The 19,404-nt window shown below is 36.3% G+C and overlaps 1 protein-coding gene across 9 annotated transcripts in view; it reads left to right on the top strand.

The window, feature by feature from the left end:
- Positions 1 to 19,404, top strand: part of SHANK2 (SH3 and multiple ankyrin repeat domains 2) — a 698,629-nt gene that overhangs the window by 486,733 nt on the left and 192,492 nt on the right. For 8 of the 9 annotated variants that reach the window (XM_050955213.1, XM_050955215.1, XM_050955220.1 and 5 more), the window contains 2 exons: positions 8,657 to 8,739; positions 10,302 to 10,426. In XM_050955213.1, the coding sequence (XP_050811170.1) occupies positions 8,657 to 8,739; positions 10,302 to 10,426 (208 nt within the window). Of the gene's footprint in view, positions 1 to 8,083; positions 8,264 to 8,656; positions 8,740 to 10,301; positions 10,427 to 19,404 lie in introns of those variants that run through there. The other variant, XM_050955219.1, reaches the window with a different exon arrangement.

Here is a 19,404-nt window from a genome sequence, read left to right as displayed (position 1 = left end):
ATTGTTAGCTGTGGTATTGGTGGGACCATACACAGTGATGGTGGTAAGATGTCCACAGCCAGTGCAGAATCAGACATTGCTGAGTTGCTCATTACTCACCTGTCAACTCTCCAGTGCCTACGGGACAATAAGAGAGAGTACAATGCCAGCTTTTACTGGAGCAACCCATTGTGGCAATATAAGGGGGGAAAGAATAGAGAGCCCTCAACTTTTTGTTTTCACTGGTTCTTTGCCAGCATGCTTCAGATAAGGTGCAGCTATTGAAGCTCAGGCTCTTCAGCTGTTTAACAAGGACAACGTTAGCCATTTCAGGCAATGTTTGAATGTTCCAGGCACCAAATTTACATTTGCCACAACATGTAGGATACCAGAGTGGCCTTGTCACAAAGTTTCACTGATCATATTTTACCTCAGTGGCCTGCACAAACTCTTAGCCATTTTGGCTTCAAATTGTTGACCAAATTGTTGCAGGTGGCTGGCTTCAATAGATGTGAATGTACCAACTCCAGGGAGTTATTTTTAAGGTATTACAATTCTGGTAATTTATTCTTGTGATATAGATTTTATTGACTCTTCCTCTGTCATCCCTCCCAAACTGGATTACATACATCTTAGTTTATAGCATGGATGACTACAAGAATGAAAGAGTTACAAATTTACTTTATTTACACTTTGTCTCTATGGAAAGCAGTGTAATTTATATGTTAGACTTTGAGTGACATAAAGATGAATGAGTGAGTCCAAGTTTCTCTTTAGAAAACTTTTATAGTGAGAGAGCTGTCCTGCAGTATTTTAAAAGATTAATTAGTGAAAATATGTAGTCTTTAAAGACCGGATCACTTCTCACCACCATGGTTAATCTTATTTTCCTTGCAAATTTACTAATTATAAGGCTGGAAACAATAGTGCAACCTCCCCTGTTCACCAACGTTCATCAAATGTTTTTTTTAAAAGCTGTTAATGTTTCTTTGTTCTATTTAGTAATTTATAGTAATATGCAAGTCCTTATTTTTTTCCAGAGTGTGACAAATATCCAAAATCTTCAGCTAACCTCTCTTGGTTCCTCTACTAGTCCAAAAGTTTGATGTATATTCCTGTATGGAAGAAGAGGAGACATTCCTTGGACATCTTATTGTAGTACTTAATCTTTGTACAGTGTTTAGAAGCTGTGGTGACTAGCAGTGATATATACTAACAGGGTAGTGGCAATATTAAATGCTTTTGGGGCAAGAGGGCTGGAAGACGGGCATGTTGCTATAGGTAAGGCAGGAAGAAGCAATCTGAAAGCATTCTGCTCTTTCTCACTACTGCCTTACCTGTCCCTAACATAGTCAGCTGCAGAAGTTGTATGTATGTTCAGGAAACAGCTCAGCTTCAGAAGCACAAGTGTTTTCTCTCAGAGAGAATACCGGTGCACACCCTTTCTATTCCAATCAACAGGAAGCTTTTTGGTGAGTTTTTTGGGGCATGGGAAAGGAAATCATCAGGGAAGGTGCAATTTAAAAAAAAAGCGCTGGGGAAGTTGCAGTAAACCAAGAGGTCAGAAAGGGGGAAATAGTTGTTGTGTTTTTTTTTTTGTTTTGTTTTTTTTGGTTTTTTTGTTTTTTTGTTTTTTTTTGTGTTTTAATAAAATGAGAAATTCTATTGAAAGAGTGCTAGCCAGGCCATCACACCAGGGGCACTGGTATGGGGGTGCATCACTCATAGACTTTAAGGTCAGAAGAGACCATTGTGGTGATCTAATCTGACCTCCTGCACATTGCAGGCCACAGAACCTCACCTACCTCTGATTACTCTGGCTAGACCCCAAATCCCTGGCTGAGTTACCAAAGTCCTCAAATCATGGCTTAAAGGCTTCAAGTTAGAGAATTCACCATTTACACTAGTTTAAACCTGGAAATGACCTGTGCCTCATGCTGTAGAGGAAGGTGAGCCCCCATCCCCAAGGTCTCTGCCAATCTGATCCGGGGAAGATTCCTTCCTGACCTCAGTTAGGTCAGGAAGCCAGTTAGGTTTTTTTTCCCCCTCCTGCTCCCCTTGGAAGGCAGTTCCAGAACTTTACTCTTCTGATAGTTAGTTAGAAACCTTAATGTAATTTTGAGACTCAACTTGTTGAGGGCCAATTCATAGCCATTTGTTTTTGTGTCCACATTGGTGTTTAACTTAAATAACTAACTCCTTTCCTTCCCTAGTCTTTATCCTTCTGATCTATTTATAGAGAGCAATCATATCTCCTCTCAGCCTTCTTTTGGTTGGGCTAAACGAGCCAAGCTCTTTGAGTCTCCTCTCATAAGGTAAGTTTTTTCCATTCCTCAAATCATCCAAGTAGCCCTTCTTTGCACCTGTTCTAGTTTGAATTTATCTTTTTTAAACATGGAAGACCAGAACTGCACACGGTATTCCAGATAAGGTCTCACCAGTGCCTTGTATATTTGTACTAACACTTCCCTGTCTCTACTGGAAATACCTCACCTGACCTAGGACTGCATTAGCTTCTTTCACAGTCACATCACATTGATGGCTCATAGTCATCCTGTAATCATGCAATATACCCAGGTCTTTCTCCTCCTCTGTCACTTCCAACTGGTAAGTCCCCAGCTGCTAGCAAAAAAAATTTTAGTCCCTAAATGAATGACTTGCACTACTAAATTTCATCCCATTTCTATTATTCCCGTTTACAAGGTCACTGGAAGTTGCAGGTTCTCTGCAAGCACCTGGCAGGATCAAACCCAATGGCTGGCTGTAGACATATCTCTGTCTCTTTCTAGCTTTATTTATCACTCTTAAGTCTAGATGGCTGTCAATGATTTCCATATTTATTATGTTATTACAGTTGGTTTTGTTGGGATAGCTTGAGAATTCCAAGGCCAGGTTATCGCCTACATTCTTGATACTTTTACTCATAACCCAGTGAAAATAGCTGATATTGGAAAATGAGTTTATGAAGCCTCCCTTAGCTCTAATGGGAGGGGGGTCTTCAAACTAATTTTTGCCATCCTCAAATAAAACCGATTCTTCTCTGTCAAGATTCCACAGTAAACATAAAGCAAGCCCTGAGACTTTTTGGAGAGGGTTCATAAGAGGATTCTTTGAGACACCCCGAACTTAATTGACTCATTTTACATAAAAACTGCATGTATATGGAAGGATGTTTAGATCGTCACCCAACCACCTATTTCAGAAACTAAACGTAGACCATTGGTTTTTTTTTTTTTTTTCAAGAGTATCACTAATCTGTGCAAGGAGAAGGAGAGAAACTTTTTTAGATGAAAGCGGATAGTTTCCTTTTTGCAAATCCGTGATTTTCACACCTGACCAAAGGTCAGCTTTTAAAAAAAAAATTAATAAAGCAATGACTTCATCTCATTCTTCTCCTACAGTCCAACTAGTGTAGCCAGTAAAAGAAGTTGATGGTACAGAGTAGTAGCCATGTTAGTCTGTATCAGCAAAAAGAACAGGAGTACTTGTGGCACCTTAGAGACTAACAAATTTATTTGAGCACAAAAGCTTATGCTCAAATAAATTTGTTAGTCTCTAAGGTGCCACAAGTACTCCTGTAAATGGTGGTAGGGATGTTTATTCTGGTATCTGAGGAGGGTTTTCAGTCCAGTTTCCTGAACATATCCCAATATTTTTATCCTGATAAAGTTACGTTTTCCTTCAGTGGAATCATATCTTGAAAAGTAATATTTGCTACTGTTCATACAGAAAACTATTCACTGTTAAAGATCCATAAGTTAGATTTTCTTAGTGCCACCTAAAAAATCTTGCTCTTAACAACCAAAAGGATTTCTGCTATCCTATATGAAAGGAAGAGTTCAATATAAATTAGAATTTATCTCTCCCTTTCTTCCTTGCAAAAATGACAAACTGAAGTGGTTTTAGCAAGAGTAGATTTTTATTCTGTTGAAATCATGTGTGAAGTGTTTGATACATGGGGAGAGACAAACCTTAGTCATGCTTTATATTTTAATAAAATTTGCTTCTGCTAGATTTTATTCTGTTTATGGCAATTGCCTTGCAAAAGCAAATAGTACTAGAAGAAATAAAAATACATAACAGCTATATATATTCTGCAAAAAGGAAAAAAACATACTTCATAGAAACAAAAATAATGCTAAAATGTATCCAGTAGTTAAGGTCATGAGGGGAGTATATGTATAAAGACTACATGGTAGAGAGATTAAAGAGTAAATTGCAACCAGAGATGCTATAGCCCAAGCTTCTGTAGTTCTCATGGCTATCATATAATTATTTTACAAAATAAAAATCCAAAATTTAGTATCCGCATGTACATTTAAATAAGCATCAGCACAATCAGAGATCCTTGCATGGGAGGTACTGCAGAGAGACTACTAAAAGTTCGAAGATAAGTCTAACACAATATGACGCTGGTTCTATTTGGATTGTAAGCATTTTGGGACAGGGACCATTTATGTATCTTCCCACTTATTCTGTATAGTGCCAAATGCACTCTTTCCACTTGAAAATAATTAATAGCTGCTCAATGAATTATTCTATCTCTACATTTTGCTACAGTGAATTGCACAGCTGGATGATCAATGGCCAGGGAAATTCAAGCAATCAAATGTTGTCTCTTCATTAATCTTGACGTTCTTAATTACTAGAATCGGCCTCTCATTCCTGAGCTCTTTTCAGTAAGGGAGATACCTATAAATAGTAAGTCAGATTGACCCATCCCAGCAGTGGCAGAACATGTACTTCACTGGAATTTCATTGTATCTTGCAATAAAATATACTGTAGAAATTGCCTCAAATCTCAGGCATATCAGTGAGCTGCAATTTGGGATTCCTTGCATTACTCAAGCAGTATTAGAATTCAAATGTAGCTGCCTACATGGACTGTTAAATAGAATGGAAACTGGGAACCTACACGGAGAGTTACTCTAGAATGGATAAAAGCTAGCTTTTCTCTACCTTGGGAGAGATTAGATGTGTACAAAACAGCCACTTGCATTTCTCTCTGTTGCTATGGGCAAAACACCTAACCACCTTTCCTCGGTGTCCCAGTCTATAAGAATCCCTAATTTTTGAGTACCTCACAAAGTGGTTCAGGTTTAAAAGGAGTTACATACATGTAAAGGAGTATGCTTTATATAATAACTTTTCCTTCAGTGGTGTGGTAGTCTGTTTTGTTAAATCCAACAAACACCAACAGATTTAGAATTAGGAACTTTTTTTTTCTGCCAGAGAATAATAGTTCAAAATTAAGAGCTGACAAACTGTTGTGAGGGAGTAAAGAGGCCTAGGTTAAACCTATCTGATAAACGGCCCATTTGGGGGGGACGAGGAAATGGCCAGCACACTATAGCAGGTGGTCTAATTACATTTCATCTTGTATATGACATATGTCAGGTTTAACCAGTCCAGTGGTAAGGTAACTAATGCCCTGTACAACTAATAACCTATTGATTTTATTACTCCTAACCTGACAGCCATAATCTAATAGTGGAAAAACTAACATTACCCTATGAACTCCTCTGTTAAATGTCTGTTCCTTAATTTTGGTTCAAAACAGGACAAACCTAAATTTACATGTGTGTTTGTTTTTTTTTTTGTTTGTTTTTTACCTTCTGGAGTTTGGCGTATAGACATCATCATAGCAGGGACCACTCAGTCTCATGTGGAGCCATATGGTCTACTCAAATAGCCTGTGGAAAATGTTCCTTTTATCTGTTGGGGACGAGCCCTCTGAATGGGCCTACAACACCATGTATGTGTCTTACTCATCATTGGTAGTTAAGGCTTTATACCAGGGGTTCTCAAACTAGGGGTCAGGACCCCTCAGGGAATCATGAGGTTATTACATAGGAGGTTGTGAGCTGTCAGCCTCCACCCCAAACCCTGCTTTGCCTCCAGCATTGATAATGGTGTTAAATATGTTAAAAAGTGTGTTTTAATTTATTGGGGGATGGGGTCGCACTCAATGGTTTGCTGTGTGAAAGGGGTCACCAGTAAAAAAGTTTGAGACCCACTGCTTTATATGAATACTCTATAGCTAAGTATTCACCCAACCTTCAGGATTGAGGGAGTGCCAGCAAGGTGGCTTGATCCATGATAATGTGACCTAGTTATGGGATGGGCACCATTTAGTCTGCTAGACCCATGTAGACTGCAAACAGGCTTCGAGCATGTCTTGATCTGCATATATTGAATACACCCTGCATAATATGGGATTCTTTTATCTAATCAGGACAAAATAAATGTGCTATATTGGAAACAATTTATGTGTAGACATTTTGTTGTCTTATGGGACAGAAAAAATGAGCTTGTTGCCTATTGATAGCTTCCCTTGCTCATTCTTCTACTGCTATTGGATTCCTGGCTCTGCAGCAGTGAAAACATCAATTTATGCCTACTCTGTCCCACTTTTAACTTCTGTTCTGAGACACTAGTTGACATCCATAAGGTCAAGGCAAGTCCCTCCTTCCTGCAGGGTAGAGGAGAGAATGGCCACACATTCATTTTCTCAAATATTTATTTGTTGCTTTTCTGTTTGGGTATTCTTAAAGTGTAACAGCATGATTTACATTGTTGTAATAATACATAGTTAAAGACATTGGATTATGGCTATTTACAATAATCTGTAACTTATTAACCCCTCTTTTTTGCTCTCTGGCTGCAGAGGTATTAACAGGCTGCTTAGTCTTGAATGGTCTCTTTAGCATAAGTAGTTTACATATATTCTAAACAACCTGTTCCACCTTGTATTTAGCTATGACAGTCTGAGTACCTTTCCCAGAGCCGAAGCGTATCTCAGAAGTGTCTCTTTCACCAACAGAAGTTGGTCATAAAACATATTCACTTCATCCACCTTGTCTCTCTAATATCCTGGGACCAACACAGCAACACCAACAGTGCAAAGAACATTTATTGCTAGGGAAATTCAGCTGGTTGCTTTGGCACTGGAACATTGATGGTGGGATCCAAAATGGAGAGAGGGTGGGTGCTAAATCTTGCATGTCACGTCTAATACTTACCTTCATCATTTTTCTACCTGAACTGCCTGTAAAATGGACTTCTGTAAAGTGAAGCTGAGCTATAAGAAACTGTTTTTAATATATGAATGCGCTAGAGTTTTTGGAAGGTGTCCATTGGGGTTAGTTCTGGGTGTTCTGTGTCATGATGATGTAATCGTATGTCTCTATTCAGAGCTTTAAATGTGCAGTTCCCACTATTTTTTCTTTATCAGAGTTCATCCCTCTCTTGGTTCTTCTTAAAATAGTACCAAAACAGTTTGAATCTCTTGCAATAGTGTATGCTTCCCTCTCCTCTGCAAAAGAAGCCTTAGTGACTGGATTCTATAGGTGAGCCGTAACAGCCAAATGTGCTGTTTCAAGGCTCCCTCAAGCATCTCCTTTTTGAAGTTGATCTGCTTGTATGGAACAGTGAGAATTAAAATTCACTCCTAGCTTGTATTTACTTCCATCTTTACTAGTAGTGTAGTTTTAAGCCCCACAGCACTGTTTTGTAGTACATTTTGTTTGTGGTTTAGTTATCTAACCTGTAACCTTGTCCTTATTTAGAAAATGCCATGCAGGTTTTAATGGGCAGTAGTATCTCTCTTTCATAGCTGTGCTTAAAATTGTTTAATTCTCACCTTGTATTCACTTCTTATTAACCTAATTCTAATTACCTTCTACTGATGAAAGAGGTGGGGGGGGGAGAAGTTCAGGCCCCTTAAATCTTTGTAGCTAGGCTTGCATATTTTAAAAAATATCCAAGCGAAGCCTGTTTTTATTTGCTTATTTTGCAAAACTAATTTTCTTCATACAGTGTCTACTTTTTTCTTTGATAACATGAGCAAGAATCTTAAAGCTACATTTTCTTTAAGTAAATACTGTCTGCATGGAGTTCTTTTTACTATCTCTGTTTTATAGCATTTCTCTGTTTTGCAAGGAATATGAAATTTTTTAAAAAAATTTGTTTTCATGATTGCACTTGCCTTGTTACTATTTCAGTTATGCAGATTTTTGATGCTGTGGAGATTTGTGCTTGATGACGCCAAGGCAGCTGCACGTTGTTAGCATTGTAGGTTGTCAGATGATCATGTGGGATTCTTGCAGCATGCAACATTCAATAGGATTGGAAAAGGGCTTTTGATGCAAGGCATACATTCTGACTATATTTGTGCCTTTTTAGCTAGCTAATACAGAAAACAGATCTAATTTAAATTTTTTAAAATGCTGCCTCATTTTTCTTCTGGTTGGTTTCATTTTGGCTTCACTAGAAGATGCATCTGGTACATCCATGATTGAGGAGTTTATTAATGATATTGTCATTCAGCTCACTTTCTTTTCTTTTAGAATCCTAGCTAACCCACAGATGACATGATCACACATTCGTTCAGTCATTCATATAGAACACAAACCACCATGCATGATTTCTTCCTATTTCTCTCCTCTTTCTGCCTTTTCATTCCCTTTAAGTTGCATTGTCATGTTCTCTTGTACCATTAAGCTTTCTTTTGTCTTTCCCCACATTATTTGCTGTTTTTTTTTCCATGCTTGGTTACTGCTATATTATTTGATTAACTGGCTGTGATGATGATGAACCTGCACACTGGAGGAGCAGCTACTACAGTGGTGATGAAGGGATGTAATAATGGTCGCTATCCTCGGAATTCTCTCTACAGTGACTGCATTATAGAAGAAAAGGCAGTGGTTCTGCAGAAAAAAGACAATGAAGGATTTGGATTTGTGCTCAGAGGGGCAAAAGGTATGTATTTTTCAGTGTCTCTGTGTGCATGTGTAAAATATATTTTATATATATACACACATCTCTAAATAAATGAATTATTCTTTGTGCACTTAGTTGCTAGACAACAGTGTTTGCTGTATGCTATGCTACTCAGATGGATTTTAGTGGTTTCTGTTTGAGCAGTTTGGATTTTGTACAGAGCTGTCTCATTTATAATCTTCCTTGGGGAAGAAAGTTTTGGTTTGATTTTTATTTCCAGGGCAATGGCAACATTTTGCCATTACCTATTCTGTTATCTATCTAAGCCAAACTACAGGTGTCTTGCTTCAGATGAAAAAAAATTTTTCTTTGTGTATTTCAAATGTCAGTTTTATTAAAATTATGTCTATGAATAGCAAATGGAAAATGCTGGTTGGGGTTTTGCTTAAAATAGGTGTGGACCTTGTGCAGAGTGACATTGGCACAATTTTAGTATGAAAATATGATCCTTTTTTATTTCTTCAGAAGCTGCACATATGTTGCATGGCCTGTAGTGTGTTCTAAAAACTGCTTTCTTCATATGTTTAAAATGTTAACCTTTTTCGTAGACTAAAATCTACTTTTAGAGGGTTCTTAAGAGTAAAGCCTTACATTTAGTGCTCTGCTTTTTAAATTAAGCTTCAGTGACAGTAAATTTTACTCCTTTTATGTTTAAAAAATATATTGATGGTATGTCCCATCTCTTGCTCCCCCTCAGTTTTTCTGTGGGTTCTCCCTTGCCCTGCCTGGCTCCAAGGCTTGCCCACATGTGGTCATGAAGTATATTTCACACCCTCCTTCTGGGGACACCATTTTTATCTTCCCTCACTAAAATTATTGATATGAGCTTTCTTTTAATAGCAGTAAAAGCATTTATTCTGTCCTCCGGGTTAAATGCATGTGTGTGGGGGCCCCCAAGAAAGATAATGTCTTTACCAGTTTGTTGATTAACTGGCATGAGTTGTCTATGCAGCAAACAGAGGTTACACCTTCTGTGTAAGCCCAAGTATTTCTCAGTCACTCTCATGCTCTCTCACACACAAGTCTGAGTTCCTCAGGTGAAAGATCCAATGCCCTTACTAATCCTAAATCTTTTCTGATACAGGGCTGGTAGCAGCTCCTGTGCCTTCTCTTACTGTAGAAGCTGATATCTCTTCTGCTCATGTTTTGAGATGCAAATAAATATAAAGAATAACTTAGTTTTGATTTTCCTTACAGCTATAGATCCTAAACCATGTTAGTCAGTTATTTCAAAGAATGAGAATGGCATCTTAACATATACTACATTTCCAAAAGGCCTTGACATTCACTATCAAAATTGAACTACTGTTACACATTTTGATTGCTTTATGTGGCAATAAAAGAGAATATACTTCTTAAAAGTAGAGAATTGTAGAGTACCAAGGCCAAGGGATTGCCTGTATCTAGATTATCTGAGGCAGAGGCGTAGTTTACTTTTAGCACTTGTTTTTGGCCTTACATAAATCATGATAGTCTTTTTTTTCAGTAAAATTATAGTTGCAAATACTGTGTTATTTATAATATGACATTTATTTTCAAAGCTGATACACCTATTGAAGAATTCACCCCAACTCCAGCCTTTCCTGCTTTGCAGTACCTGGAATCTGTGGATGAAGGGGGAGTAGCATGGCAAGCTGGCTTGAGAACTGGAGACTTCCTGATTGAGGTAGGAAAACATGGAATTTGATTGTGTGATCTGGTGGGGAAAATACAGTGTTTTATTTTGAAAAACTTACCTTGAAATACTGTAAAATATGCTTATGACCAGTAGGGCAAAGGATGCTGTTTTTTGGTTTCCTGCAACATTTTAGGAAAGTAATAACACAGATATTCAAATGTTTTGGGTGCAGCTTTTGGTTTTAGTTTGAAAATATACTATGCGAGAAATTCTTGGTGGTTGATTTCTCTTCTGATTTGGGGTAGCTGCATAGATTACTAATTCTATAACTTTAAAAAATATATTTTGAAGGGTCACTAAAATTCAATAGCACAGTATAAATTATGAGTGACAAAATATTCTAAATGAAAATTAATTTCTAGACAATAGAGATTTTATTGATGTCTGAATTAATTTTATACAAAAGGTAAACTACATTATGTCCTTCAATTGCATCCACAAAAAAACCTTTTGTGCCAGATTTTATATTTGGTAGATATGGCCAGATAGCAGAGGATTGTTAAAGACCAGCAGGAAGAAGTACTGAGCGGTTGGTTGGTTGGGTTTTTTAACCGATTTATTGCTGTGACACAGGCCATGATAGTTTGGAGGATGCTTCCTTAACAACTTTTGTTTCAAATAGAACATCACTTGTTATATTGTCAATATAGTTGATGCTTCGTTTCCAGATATGTTTTGCAACATGAATCTACAAACTAAAAACAATACTGTTCACATAGTATATGCATATGTGTTAGTGTTCAGATTTTTCTTCTGATGTTTCGTGTTTCTGTGCTGACTTATCTTTTTCCCCCCTCGAAGGTGTATCTGTATTTTCAGACTTTTGAGTTGGAATACAAAACAAAGTCTGCATAGATGAAATGAAAGATATAGGGTTTTATTCTGTCTTGAATATAAAGACAATTTAAGTTGTAACTCCCATAGTCATGCAATTAAAGTATATGCAAAAAACTCCCTCTCTATCTGTGAAAGAATAGACTGAATAGATTTTTCAGGCTACACAACAAATGTACATGCCCCTCTGAGCTTTGAGTACGTTACCTCAAGTAAATATATACAATATGTATGTAACTACTATGATACCTAGTAGATCATTGACTTCTAATTTACAGTATTAAGTACATATCAATTTATGTGCTTAAACATGCAAAAATACTTTTAAAAATGGGAATTACTGGTGTAATGGATCTTCACCTAGTTTGTTTAAGATTTTGTTCTGGTAGTGCTAGGCATTTGGAGGATAACATGCTATTTAGGGATTTGTTGTTTTTTTTTTTTAAGATCTGTAGAAGTGTCTGCACTAAATTTTCTGTCTTTAAGTGGTCAATTTTCACAGGGGCTATTCACAGGCAGCTTTGATTGATCATGAACAATGGCTAACTTCCTAAAAGGGAGATGATAACAGGTTGACAAAATGACTTAAAAGAATTGCTTAGGAGATTCTGAGGAGGTGTAACAACTGTAGGATAATTAATACTGTACAAAACTATAATTTGGTTTCTTAACAAGCTTTATAATGAGTTAAATCAATGTCTAGTCCCCAGTTCAGTAAAATACGCATTTAAATACTGCGTTGAAGAGGGAGGGTGCCTTAATGAATCAGGGCCTTAATCCATACTTCAGTGCAGTGAAGTTGGTTTGTAGCCTGTTCTGACAGATGTAGTGATCTGAAAAGAATATATACATCCTCTTCTGATGCAGCACAAATCAAATTGATGGAAAATGCAAGAATGACTTTTCAGATTTAGAATGGGCAAGAGCTGGAGATTATAATATGTACATTAATAAGCACTTGGGTATTCTAGATTTCTCATAACTCTTGTTAGCATTGATAATCCATCATATAGGGAATTTTTTTTCCCATTTGACTTCTATAATTAGAGGAATACTGTGCAACTTGTCCTTTCAATTATTCTTTTGTTTTTGATATCTGTATGTATTATTACACTGTAGTACCTGCCCAGATGGAAAAAATGAATAAGAATAGAGTAAATTACTAATGCAAGAGGGCGCCAAATGGTGTCTGAATAGTTTTCCATGACACTTACAGCGAAGTCATAGTTCCACAAGTAAACAACCTCAGTGATCAAGCTGACTTGATGAGCGTGATCATATTGAGCAATTGGATTTTTACAGCACTTATACATTGATTAAATTGTGTAAATATGTATAGACATGGAAAAAAATTGCTTTTATGTATAATATATGTTGGAGAATTGTGAATCAATATGTTCGCAAGAAAGAGTCAGAACAAGGTACTTCTCTGTACAACCTCTCACTGACTTTCTGGATGACCCAGACCCTAACCCTAACCCTAACCTCTCTGCCTTTGTTTCCCCTGTGTAAAATATGGGTCACACCACATCTGTTTCATAGGAGGGTTTCAAAGTCTAATTTTCTTAATGTTCAGTGCTCTGAGATCCTTAGATGGAAGATGCTATAGAAACACAGAATATAATAGCTTTCTAACGGCATCAGCATGAGTGTAATTACACTAGATATTTCCTTGTTCTCATGTCTGGCTTGTGAAATAGTTCTTTTGCTTCTATGGCTGTTAGTCTCTCTGTTAATTTTGCTAAAATAGGAATTTTCCCTTGCATCTGAAACAGCTGTATGGTTGTACACAAATATTGTAGAGTGACTAAAAATGGCCTATTTTATTGATGGATACTTGATCCAAAGATTCTTAGATACCCTATTTATTGGCTTATTTTTGCTATTGGAAACTTTTGGGAAAATGTGAGCATTGCTCTTTTAGTATCTTCATTTTCAAACAAATAGATTTTTTCATTTGTATAAGATATAATTCTTTATAAATACATCTAGAGTATAATCTCATATATAATTTTAAGTAACCTCTGAACTCTTAATTAGGGTAAAGTTAAGAACTAGTTTAACAATGCATAATTACATTGCCAGCTTTGCAAAGGTTTAACATAGAACTATCGATTTTTAATGTCAGTATGAACCACTGTCGTCCTCTAGTCTGACTTCCTGCTTAGTGCAGGCCATTAAACTTCGCCAAAAACAATTCATATTTGAACTTGTTTACACGTGTATGAAATATGCTAGTGCATCATAATTGTAGTGGCAATGTTGTCATTGTATACTATAATTGTATTATACTATACCTACTATAAAAATGAAACTGTCTGGAATGTTTTACTAATACAATTTTATTAATTCCTCTAAGTGATGTGTTAAATCTCGTATTTGCAGGCAGATTAAAATTTTATTATTGGAGTACTGATTGTATATAATCTAACTGGAATTCCTACTTGATGACTGACAATCTAATATTTTATTATTAAAAAAGCAAAATTCAAGGTTTGATTGAAAGATTTAAAATTTAAGTAAATATTTCAGTGGTATACTATGGTGGGGGGAGGGGAACCAACTCTGAATTGATACATCAGAAAGGAATCCATATTAGATTTATGGAACAGTAGTTTCTAGACTGAGAGATCTTAATAGGAATCCTTTCTCCTTTTAATAATCTAGTTAGTACTTAAGAGTGACACATGAAGAGCAGTCTGTTGCACATTTTTGATTTTTTTCTTCAGTTAATTGAAGATTTATTTGGTATAAATTTGTAATTTAAGTATGGATGAAACAGAAGGAAATCATTTTATTTTTATTGTATATGGTTTTATTTAATATATACATTAGATCAGAACATCCGTTTTTTGAGTGTAGATGCAAAGAGAAATCATTTTCGTCAAATTTTAAAAGCTGTATAATCAAAGAGCTGATTTCATATTCACAGGTTTTAGCAATACAAGTTCTTTTGTTTCTTTTATGGTACATTTAAGCTTTGGTGGGTAAGAGCTGCATACGAGAATAATGCCATATTAAACTGATTCAACTAGCAAGCTTTTACTGTTGAAACCTAGAGAGTGTAATTCATATCTTCATTTTCTGAAAAGTATAGTGAAGCTTCATTTTTAGTATCTTTATTGGAATATCAGATTTGTGTAAATTATGAAAAATACTAATTAAATATTTTGTGTGCATGCAGGTAGTACTTTACTTTAGGAATATTTTATTTTTAAATAGATCTGTTTACAGACTAATCCTGCAAAGGTACTAGTATGACTAGCTTCCTTCCACAGATATGGCTGAAATTCACTCTTGTGCAGGGGGCCCACACAATGTCTTAAATCCCACTTAATCCTTATTTTGAGAATGTAAGTGGTGGGAAAGCCTTATGCCATCCCTCTTCACTGAAGGGGATTTCATTCATGTGTGGGAGGAAGCATACTTGAAGGAGCAACTATTTGTAGGTTCGGGCCCTATGTTCACATCCAAAAAACTGTATAACATTTAGTTTTAGATGCAGGGACCATTGCAATAATCTACCTTGACATGCAATATAACATTTGGCCATAGCATTTCACCTATTTCAAGCCCTCATAACTTCTGGCTGACCTATGACATAACTTAAAATATCCAATCTTAATTTAAAAACTAGAGCCCAGATCCTCAAAGGGAGTTAAGTCCCAAGTGTCCATGAAAATCAGTTAGGCAGCTAAGTGACAGAGAATCCTTCACATCCCTAGGTAGGTTGTGCCAATGGTTAATTACCTTCCTTGTTAAAATTTTGTCTGTCTTCTAGTCTGAATTTGTCTAACATCTGCTTCTAGCCATTGGATCTTGTTATGACTTCATTTGCTAAATTAAAGATCCTTCTACTATCAGAGATCTTTGCCCATGTAGGTACTTACAGATCATGACCAAATCACTTCATCACCTTCTCTAGGATAAATAGAATCTGTAAGGCAGATTAGACCTTAAATCATTCTTAGATATTTTTTGTACCCTTTTCAATTTGCCAATATCCTCTTAGGGGTGGACAAGAGAACTGGACATAGTATTCCAGTAACAGTCTCTCTAATATTGTATTCTGTTGTAGTAATTTCTCCCTACTCCCTTTATTCAGTCTTCCCCTGCATATACATCCAAGGATCATGCTGGCTTTCTTAGCCATCATGCTGCATTGGAAGATCATGTTCAGCTGGCTGTCCACCATGACTCCTTAAGTTCCTTTCAGAAACATTCCTCTCCAAAATACAGTCCACCATTCTGTGAAAGTGCATTGCATTTTGTTGTATTAAACCATAGGTTGTTTAGGTGGTCCAGATCATTATATGGAATGAACCTATCCTTATAATCTATCTCTCCAACAACTTCTGTGTCATCTGCTAGCTTTACTTGCACATCATTGATAAAGATATTGCTTAGGACTGGGTGAAGAGCAGACCACTGTAAGGGACCACTAAAAATACCCCATAGATGATCATTCCATGTTTTTTTAAATCTTATCAGCCAGTTTTTAGTCCATTTAATATGTGCTACATGGTTTAGATTTTTTAATAGTGCTTATTTTATGTTCAGAAACTCACGTCACATGGCACTAAGAAAAATGGCTTAGAGAAGTCTAACTACATTAACGCAGTTGCCTTTATCAACCAAACTATCATCAAAAAACAATGTCCAAAAACAAGACCTATTTTCCATAAAACTTTGTTGACTGGCATTAATTATGCTGTGGCCTTCAATACTTTGATTGCATCCTGAATCGGCCCTTCCATCAATTTTGCCTGGCGTCACATCAAACTAATTGATAACTACCTGGGTCATTCCATTTACATAGTTTAAAAATTGGCACAATATTAGCTTCTTTCCATTCCTCCAGAACTTCCCCAGTATTCCAAGATTACTTAAATAATCAACCTCAGTGGCTCACAGACCATCTTGGTCAACTTTAAAAAAAAAATAAAATAAAATTGGGGGGCATGTTTTGTTACTTCAGACCTAAATGTTTAACTTGGCTGCTGCTGTTTAACACCCTGCCTAGTTATTGTTGGAAGAGCAAGTATTTTATTATGACCTTGAGTAGTGACTTGTCATCCAGCTTCTTTCCAAAATACAGAACAGAAATTTTTATACTATATAGCACTACTGCCGTTTCTGCATTATTATTGACATTTAGTTCATCAATATCTAGTAACGAACCTATTCTATTTCTAGAATTGTTTCTGTTAGATTTTTTTTTTTAAATAAATCCCTTCTTTTTGCCCTTAATCATGCTGGCCATAGAGTTACTTGCATTTTTCTTATCAATTGTCTGTATTTATTACGGTTAATTTATAGTCATTGCTGTTAACTTCCCCTTTTTTCATTTGAGATGTATATTATTTTTAAAAATGTTAATCAGGATACTTTATTAATAGAAGAAGCCTTCTTTTTGATTGTGGAAATGGTTTGAGTATCTAGCAGAACATTTTTTTAAAAGCTCCCAATAATCATTCATGCTGTTTTATGTTTTATTCTTGTCAATTTTGTTCATCATTTTCAACTTTGGGAAATGTGCTCTTTTTTAAAGCACTGTGTGTGTGTTTGTGTACATATTACTGGCTAGGATTATAGATTACTTACGTGTAATAAATGTAATTATGTACAAGTGATCATAACCTAGGAAACCACTGTTGTTGTTTTTTAGATCAATGGTCAATTGATCTTTTAACTGTCAGATTGAGATCTAATATAGAATTACCCCAAATTTAATGTATATAATCTCAGCCCTGTATGTGATTGGAGGTGACTTTTTATCCCGTGACATAAAAAAGCCAAAAGAAATGTGTAACTTCAGAAATGCTGAAGGATTTACATAAAATGGCTCATTACAGGCCTCAGTCTGTTTATCCTTCCTTTTTCGTTGACTTTCTCCATTGCATCAGTTTTTAGTCTCTAAAAATGGGGTTGCTCTCAGTAGCAATTATATCATTTGTGTATTTGTCTGCTTTGTTTAGAAAAATGAGAAAATGAAGTTGTAGTCAATAAAGGTGCACTCACCCCAATTCTATGCACTATTCACAGCTGTGATATTTACAGCATAGCTCTTTTTTTCACACGAACGGTGCATGTGGGGCAGCTTCTCTTTAGCTCTGTCTGCAAAGATTACACTTCATGAGAGGGCCCCAAAGAAACAGCAGAGTTTCATTGAACAGCCATGTCAAAGCATTTAGTGGTAGCCACAGTAGAGTACGCAGGGTAGCATGTATGGAAGCATCCTTAATTAATGAGCTCCTGTACAAGTAAGACAAGTTACAATGCCCTGTGTGAGATTTTGATTTAGACAAAGTGGAGGTCTGTGGGATATAGCTCAAAGCTATCTTTAAAATAAACCTTGCATCAGAGATTCTGCTGATTCTTTTTCCTTTTCTACTAAACATCATGAATTCCTGCATTCAGAATTCTAACCACTAGAGTTTACTGAGGCCTACAGTTTTGATGTGTCTGAAATTTGTGGTGTTTAGTCTTTTTCCCTCCTCTATCAGGACATCCATTGTCCTTTATTCTTGTAAAGTTAATCTCTATTTGCACAGATGTTTACATATCCAAATTTCAAATGGCTGGATAAGCAATGGAGAAAATAAGAGAATTCTGTGGAATTATTGTGGGCTATTTTATAGAATGTTTAATGCATTCCTATAGAATCTTCTTTAGTATTTTCTTGACTTGTGCTCTGCTTAACACAGGAAAATAGGAAGTGTGTAAGCCAGGAAAGAAGTTTTTAAATGCAAAAATTGTAAAGCAAAAGATTAATATTGGCTTGTGTTAAGTTCTGCGTTGTAATTGTCTGTCTTTTGTTCCGCTAAAAGAAACAAAGCTGATTGGCTAATGTCCACCCTAAAACAATACTTTGCAGTAAGTTCTGTCATTGCCACTTGGCTGCCTTTTCTTTTTTATGAAGTGATCTTCATTAGAATATTGAGAGAATGGCACTGCATATTGTAGAGCATTCTGGGTTCTATTCCTGGACAGTGTAGTTGTTGTACGTAGCTCACCAAGACAAACTAATCTATGGTACTGTAATTCTTACCTTAAATTGTAAATTAGAAGAATAACTTTTTTTTTTAAGGATAACCCTTAGAAAATTTTCTAAAAGGGGATGTCCTATTATGGTCGTGAGACTTATCTGGATGCATAGTACATTGCACTGAAAAAGTAATCTGATACTGAAAGGCTAGCAAGAACCTCTGTGTATGCAGTATCTCACAGCAATAGTTTAATTTCCGAAACATCTAGATCAGACACTAATATCTCGTAGGTCTGTGTTCAAAGAAAACTGAAATAGGTTCTGGTTTGACCAGCAGTTGGAGGGATTTCCTAAAACCTCCTTACCAATTAGTCACACAGTTCTCTCTGATTCTGGTGCCTCAATAACACACTTTGTGAGTGCAGCACTCTTGATACTTGATGGAATAAAAATTTCTACACGCCTTTCCCCCCACCAGTCACCGTCCATAAGAAACTTTCAGTGAAAATTTTGGATTTACACCTTTCTTGCTTTTAAATCCATGTAGATATCAAGCAGCTATTGGTGTGTCTGTGGGAATAAATAGAAGTGTTTGTGCTTATGTTGGTGTTAAACAGTGTGTCTTCCCAAAGGCAAACCCTGCTTCTACAAACCTGAACAGACTCAGACCATGCTGAGCATTTTTGCAGTTAATGAGAAGCCTTTTGCCGCCTTCACTGACAAACCTGACATCTCAGTGCTTATTAAACATTATATGGTGTTAGAAGTTGCATGAAATACAACGTTGAAACTATTGTTCATCAGAGTCCACTGGATTTGCAAGGAAACCTTGCAGAAAAGTGGCACCTGATTAAAACCTTTTCTCTAAGAGTACTGCAAACAAAGCACTTTATCTGCAGGCAATGACACTACTCCACATTGCATGTCCAGATTTACTAGTATGAATGTCTCACGTTCTCAGCAGAATACCCCCAGAGTAACATGATAGATGAGAATGCTACTCAGGCTCACTGACTGTGACCCTAAAGATCAATAACTAGTTTGATTGGATCCTAAAAATACATTAATAAAAGAACTAGCTTCCTCACCACAGAGGCAAATGGGTAGACGAACAAGGACTTGAATTCCCACAAGATCTCAGTTA

Source organism: Gopherus flavomarginatus, chromosome 5 (genome assembly GCF_025201925.1).
Source record: "Gopherus flavomarginatus isolate rGopFla2 chromosome 5, rGopFla2.mat.asm, whole genome shotgun sequence".
Lineage (NCBI taxonomy): Eukaryota > Metazoa > Chordata > Testudines > Testudinidae > Gopherus > Gopherus flavomarginatus.
The sequence above is the reverse complement of the archived record's forward strand: the minus strand, read 5'-3'. Positions and strand labels throughout refer to the sequence as shown.